The sequence below is a fragment of the Stegodyphus dumicola genome, chromosome X2, assembly GCF_044657685.1.
Source record: "Stegodyphus dumicola isolate Sdum_Otavi_A_Nest chromosome X2, ASM4465768v1".
NCBI classification, from domain to species: Eukaryota; Metazoa; Arthropoda; class Arachnida; order Araneae; family Eresidae; genus Stegodyphus; species Stegodyphus dumicola.
Window position 1 is genome coordinate 67,593,087 of NC_140781.1, and position 7,790 is coordinate 67,600,876.

The following is a 7,790-nucleotide window of genomic DNA, read 5'->3' on the forward strand; positions in this document are numbered from 1 at the left end:
CTCACATGTGGACAGTTGATCAGACAGATTGAGTTTTATGTTGTGGAAGATTGCTTTACGTCAGTGTCTTCGTTACTTGTATCATACTGTCCTCATTTCTTTTGTTTCTTTGCCTGGCCTTCATTATTCAAAATTTTAGAGAATATTTTTCAGAAGCAGTATGTGAAAACTATTAAAAGGCCTGACAAATTCTCTAAAGTTCTGGAACATTTTGAAAGCGTTATTATATATTTATTAAGTATGATAGAAAATTTTGAATTTTCCATTTTATGTGCAAAAATTCAATAACATGTGTGAGATTTGCACATGATTTTGAAAATAAAAATTAGAAAAAATAAGGTCTTACCTAAAGTGTGGTTGTTTCTGGTTTATTATGTATTTTTCCTTTGATGGTAATTCTAATGTGTTGTAATATACATCTCTTTACCAGTATTGACTGTCCCACCTAAAAAAAAGCATTATATCTTGCAGAAAAGTATATGTAAATATCTAAATGCAGTTAATATCATTGAAATTAAATATTGTCGCAATTAAATAATGAGACTATGCATTTTTAAATATTCCTACAAAGCTTAAAAATTAAAACTGCTTTTTGGAAGCAGATGGCCAAGCAGATGACTTTCAATGCTACAATTTACCTCTTCCTATTGAAAGTCATAGTTTCATCTGCATTATGGTATTGACTGCTGCCCAATACTCTACTGTTGGGTTCAACAACATGTATGCAGCAGTCTCTATTTTGTTGAAAAACTGCTTTGTATACTTTTGTATGCCGCTTAACATTTATTCCTTTGTCTGTTTTCAGTACTGTTCTATTTCTTTATTTTTTTTAATATAGTGTGGGGCTTAGCTGTTTCTGCTTTCACCACTACTAAGGCCAGAAGTGGTGGTCATTTTATTATGAAGGCATCTAATAGGCAGCCACTGTTGCTTCCTTTGAGGGGGCAGACAATTTACATCCATGCCTTCTCTGGGATTTGAAACCTAAACTCTTCGGTATTGCAGTCGGCTTCCCTAATAACTGTACCATCTGGGCGGCTCTTTGTCTGTTTTCAGTACTTTCTGATTATCTGTACATAGCAGTCTGTTTTCATTTTTAAAAAATTAGAGAATTGCACAAATTTTGATCCTTATAATTCGATGATTTATGTAGTACAACTTCATGAAATGTGAATTTTTCCATTCTATACTGTGAGACAAAACATTATACTTTTAAAGGAATGCAATGCTTTGTGTTCCATCAGCTGGAAAACCCCAGAGTCACATTATGACTCCTTACAAGGGGGAAAATCCAACAATATATGCAACAGAAACAAATAGGAATATAGTCAAATTTGAAAGTGGAAATTGTCACACAGTTACTGTGCATAACCATATACACGGATGACAAAATAATACTTCTTTTCAGAGGAATGCAGTTAATGCAAAAGTACCGTATTTTCTCCTCCTAAAACTGAAATTGTCTCCTTAAGGAAGGTTTTTCCATATGTTGAAAACATCCAAAGAACTGTTTGATCTGCATTTAGAGCTACAGCAGAAACATGCCTCTTTAAATCTTTTGACAAATAATTGCCTCTCAAAAATACTCCAAATTCAATAACAATTCATTAAAACTCAATATGTGCATCTTTAAATATCACAAAATGATGCTTTTTCTTCTTATATCTCAAAAACACAGCATAAAATTACTCTTAAAATAAAACAGAATAGAACAGACTTAGCGATATTTTTCTGTTGCAAGCACCTAACTACCAAAAATCGCACAGTTACAAATACGTCAAAATGAAATTCAACATGCCATATTCAAAGGTAAAAATAAAATATAAACAAAATAATAACTTACGTTTGCAACTATTTGAAAGATACAATTTTTCACATCTTTCATTTCGTTATGCAATTGCATTCCTGTTTGCATTAGTAAATGAAATCATTTTCAAATGTTACTTTGATCTTCTTATACTGTTTTGGAAACTCTGTTATTTTCTTCAGTATATATATGTGATAACTTTAACAAATAAAATTTTACTAACAAAAATATAATTTAACATTTAATTTGTTAAATTAGTGTTAAACAGTCTACAGAAATTGATTGAAATTTAAAATTTTATCATTTTCCTGCAAGTTATATTTTCCGCTGTATGTTGTAATCTAAGGGATCTCTTTTCAATAAAAACTCAAGGTGTAGATAAATTTCATGTGTTGATGCTGCTTTCATTCAATCTTTTGTGGTTCTCTCCCAACTAATGGAGTAAAATTACATAAATGCTGTAATAAAAAAATTATCATTTGTTTAAAATGTAATGTGCTGTTTACCATTAAGGAAATAGCTTAGGCATCAAAAGCATATCAAGTTATACTAGTATAATGAAGACGTGACCTTTCATAATTTTAAACAGTAATGCATGATACTTGTTCCATAGAAATGGGCTGCGAAAAAATGCATCACTATTTACAATGGAAAGTTGCTAAACTGTTAATAAAAATTGATGTATTAAAAATTGTAGTCCATATGTATTACATAGCTTTATTATTATTATTATTATTATTATTTTAATGGCCGGGCACTTTATTTAAAAGCCATTAGCCTTACACCACTGCAAGGGCTGGAAGTGGTGGCCATTTCATTATGGAAGCACCTAATGCCAGTTACAACAATGCTTTCTTGGGGATTTGAGTCTGGGCCCATGGCTATGGCAGTCGGTGTCACTAACCACTATACCGGCTGAGCGGCATTATTACATTGCTGTTACGTATTAGATTATCAAATTGATGGTATATTTTCCTTAGATGATGTGTTTCCTTTAAATGCTTGAGTTAAAAAATTGAGTTTTTGTTTTATTATCTCTGGATCTGGTTAATAAAAATTGCTTCCATTGTTGTGAATAATCACAGTTAATTTTTCTTATAAATTTTAGATCTGGGTATGCAATTAAAATAGAACTCAATCAGTTTAGCATGAGTATTATTGTGTGTGAGAATCTCATTTAATAATTTTAAGTAGTTCTAATTGGTATATTAAAAAGGCATGTTCATAAGTGGGCATGATAGTTTCATTGGATACATCTGATATATATATATATATACTTATAATTTTTTTAGGTTAATGAATGTACAGTCTGATTATGTATTTTTACTAAAAAAAACTTTGCATACAGAAATTTTTTGCATGATTTTTCTGGTGTTCACTGTCAACACCTCCCTTTCTAATATATAGCAACATGTTTGAGTTACGCTGCTCGGACGAAAAAGTGGTTAGTGACTCTTACTGCCATACCAAAAGGCCCAAGTTCAAATCCCAGAGAAAGCATAGCTGTAACTTGTCTGTCCTTTCATAGGAGGCAACAGTGGCCCAATTATTAGGTGCCTTCATGATAAAATGACCATTATTTCTGGTCTTAGTAGTGGCCAGTGCTTATAATGGCTAGTGCCCACCATTGGAGGGGAAAAAAAGGTGTTTAAATTATATTCTGTTGTTATCATAATGATTTCTTAAAAGTAAAGTCACTTAAAGTAAATTAACAAATGTAAAATTTTAAAGAGAGCTACTAATACTAATACTAAGAGCTTTTATTCTTTTTAATGAATTGTCAGGTTTAAAGACAAGTATTACTAAAAAGTGACACTTATTTAGAAATCATCTGAGATTAAATATGAATGTTAGATGTGACATTATCACCATACAGAAAACAGTTTAATATGTCCATCTTATGCTGATGCTATCTCTATTTGTAAATGCATCCATAAGGTATGATTAAAGTGTTTCTAGATTTTTAATTTTGAACTTATCCTTAAGGTTGTCCTAGACCAGTGGTCGGCAAATTCTTTAGTCAAAAGCAGAGATCAGCAGTACAACGATTAAAATTTCTTTTATGAGCCAAATTTATGTTCAAGAACTTTTTTTATGAGGTAGTTTAAACTAGTTCGCAAGCAGTGATCCTTCCATGTAATCCAAATTAGCCAAAGTGGAAGTCATGAGCTGAAATCATGAGCTCATTTCTTTGATGAAATGTGTTGGAGATCTGTTGGGATGTTGTAAACTGGTGCAAGACAATCCACAGTTATGAGAGATCTGAATGAGCATCATAGTTTTATCAATAGACTGGAATCATTACTGAAGGGCTCAAAACCCCTGCAGAAGATGTGGGTCTTAACAGTGGAGGATTACCATAAAAGTAGACAATCACTTCTTGTTGCTATATGCAAGATGCTATAGATCACTAATAGTATGGCAGCTGGCATTGCATCTCTCTGCTGCTGCAAGACGGCCCATATCCCACCAAAATTTGTTAGGTTGACTGCATGGAGGTAGACTGTATGCCTGACGACCTGTGGATTGAGTTCCTTTTCCCCCATCACACGTCATAGCACGTTTGAATTGGGCTGGTGAACATCGCATTTGGACATTAGAGGAGTGGAGCCATGTACTGTTTATGAATGAGTCTCAATTTAACATCCAGAATGATTTGTGAATGGCAATGATATGACGAGAACCCGGGATACACTATCGGGTGCTAAACTTTGTCGAAAGAGAGCATTACGGAAGAGGAGACTTACTTGTATAGGCAACAAACAACCGCACCGACCTCTGCATGATTCTTGGTGGTTCTGTCACAGCCATCCAATATTACAGTGAAATTGTACGCCTTCTCGTGTTTCCTTTTATTGCTGCAATGCATACTGCCGAGATATTTGAGGACAATAATGTTTGCCCGCATAGAGCTTGAATGGTGTGGAATTATCTGGAGAGTGAAACCATTTCACATCACCTGTGGCTTGCTAGATCACCTGACTTGAATCCCATACAACAGGGCTTCCCAACCTTTTGTCCTTAAGAGCACATTCTAGAATATATGTTGGATGGCGGGCACATTTTACTTTTTCAAGGTAAATTTATAATTGGATAGATTTCATTATAAATTAATATAAAAAAAAAGGAGATCAGTCACATTTCGCATTGTGGTGGTATATGTGTTGGACACAATTTCTATTTCATTAAAAATAGAAAACTTTCACTTTGTATTTTTTTTAACATTTTTATTGTGATCGCTCAGCGGCAGGCACACGTTAAACAATTGGTGGGCGACATGGTGTCTACAAGCATAGGGTTGTGAACCCCTGCCATAGAGCATGTGTGGGACATAGTGTGATGATGGATAGTAGGTTGCAATGTGCCACTAGGCACCATAAGCTGCGACATGCATTATTACAGAATTGGCACTGCTTTCCCAACAAGCGATCGATGACACTATTGTCAGCTTCCCTAGCCATTGTCAAGCATGTATTTCATGTAAAAGGTGTCATACCCATTATTAACTTTTGTTTGTATGGCTCATTCTTCCAACCCATTTGCTCTTTCATGATGTGATGGTTGTATCACATGTGTTTTTGTATGTCTTCGCTTTATTGTTTGCTGTGTGGTCTAGTAATACCTCAACAACCTCTTGGAGCAGTTTCACAATCACACATATCCATAAAGTAGTTTTTGTTTTATTCCATGTTTTGTCTTTGTTGCTTATTTTTTTAGCAAGCATGTAATTTTCTTAGCCATAAGCAATTCTTAAAAGAAATCTGAATTTTCATTAGAAACTGATATTTTACTTTTTTCAGTAAAGATGTGCTCAAACCTTTGACGTGTAGGAAATAACTGGCACTACTCCTTGTCTACAGATCAGTATAAGAAAATCTGTTTTGACTCCACTGATGGTTCTAAAAATTTTAAATAATCCTGATAATACCTTTTCACATTTTCCAGAGAGATGGAAAATATGATAATTGCACTAAAATTTGTTATCCAGGATAACTCCTAAATGCTTTATTGAGTAACTTCTATAAGAATGTACCATAGTGATAAACATAGTCTGCAGTCAATATTCATCTTTTTATATATACCATCATAACTTTGATTTTGAGCAGGTTGAATTTCACTTTATAAGGTTTAGACCGCTGAAAAGAAGTAATCAAGTAAATCTTGAGACAAAGAATAAGCATCATCAAAACTATGCTGATATTTAAGAGGGAAAATGCAATATTAAAGAGGAAATTGCAATGTCAGTATTAATACTATTGCAGTGTCAACATTAAAGATGAAAAATTCAGTTCTGTGACATCAATATTGAAATGTTTCTTAACAGTGGCTTATATCACTGTGCTATTTCGAAATTCCCAGAATTTCCATAAAAAAGCTTTCCTCATGTTTAAAACTGTTGTTTTGAAATAGTAAATGTCATTTACCAAGTTATTTTCTTCACTGTGTTTCAGCAGGCTTGGAAAATGAATTAATGGTAACTCTTTCAAAATCCTGAACATAAGGGGATAATTTAGTTTCAAATTAAATTACCTCTTCCATCCTCAGAAATATTGTGTTTCCTTTCCTCTGTTGTTTAAGATTACTTAGCTGAGAGGTAACGTCCACCAATATATAAAATTCTTGGTCCACTGATCATCCATTAGTTCAGAACAATCAATAATCTTCTAAAGGAGAAATGCATTAATTTCTAATAACAAGGAAGTGAAACATTCTAAATTCCTTCACTTTCGTATTATTAAAAATTAATCGTTTATGTTACAGGATTTGTCAACAGTTACTGATATAGCTGAAACTGATTTAAGATCTTTAATCTGCTGATTGGATATATTCAAAGACATTTTGACTGTTCTTTTTTCGCTACTTTAGCAGACAATGGTAACTCAAATTTTTTAAAAAATTTTTGCCTTTCGCATAAAATCCTGGAATAGCATTTCAGATGTATTTATAGAATGACTTTTAATGTGTTCACCATATATGTATGTTTTGCCTCTCATAGTAGTCTCTTGACTAACAATAAAGTGTGCTATAATAACATTGGTAGAAGATTGCTCTCAGAAATTAAATACACAACTTGATTTTGCTTGATGCTTGTGAAGTTCATTGACTACTTTCTTCTTCACATCATGAATGGTATATTTACTGTCAAATGGCACGTATTTAGTTGTAAAGTGGATCTCCGAATTTGATTTCTTGTTATGCACCAATTTTTCATGACAAATAAGACACATCAGAAGGTCGTTTGAATTTTGTATAAACAGGAACAATTCAGTCCATTCAATTTCAAACTCATAATTTTTTCCTCCCACTTTTACTTTTCTTCTTTGTTGCGATGTTAAGTAGGGTCAACTAAAAACATGCTTTGTTTTAGAACTGTTAAAGCAGCAACACAGAGTTATAAGAACTTGTGAATTAATTACAAAATACCCATGAGATCTGCAGCTGGTGAGATATACAAATAGCTTAATGCACAAAACAGATACTCTCGTTACTTGTGCGAGACTCTTCGGAAAGCCAGGCATGGAACGTTGTATACACTGTTAAACAAGATGTGACTGGCACTCTTAACTAAGTCGCATGTACCTCCTTGACACCCCACTTGCCCACATATAGTTAAAGTCATTCGTGGGAGACCTGCACTCAACTGAATAAAAAGAGCTGTGTTTTGCCGACTACTGTCCTAGACCATGGAGTTTCTCTATAGCATTGAGAAAATTTTTTGGGGGGGAACTATTAAATTTACTTACTGAGTTTTTCTGTAACACATTTTCAGCCAAGTTTATTACCATGTGGCACTTGGAAGGCTAATTCATTTGCATCTGTCTGGGAAACTGACTCTTCTTCATGGTCTTCCCCTTCCTGTGATAATTGCAGTACTTTTGATGATGGTATAAGTGAAAATATAACCTCGGATCCGGAAAAATCTATTCATGCAAACAAGGTCTGTCTGTTTTATTTGTATTTAAAATTTTTCTATTTCAATAAG

At 33.4% G+C, this 7,790-nt stretch overlaps 1 protein-coding gene across 1 annotated transcript in view; it reads left to right on the top strand.

The window, feature by feature from the left end:
• Nucleotides 1-7,790, top strand: part of Tmem131 (Transmembrane protein 131) — a 322,751-nt gene that overhangs the window by 295,078 nt on the left and 19,883 nt on the right. The window contains exon 34 of the mRNA XM_085808921.1: nucleotides 7,578-7,745. Coding sequence (XP_085665047.1) covers nucleotides 7,578-7,745 — 168 coding nt within the window. The remainder of the gene's footprint in view (nucleotides 1-7,577; nucleotides 7,746-7,790) is intronic.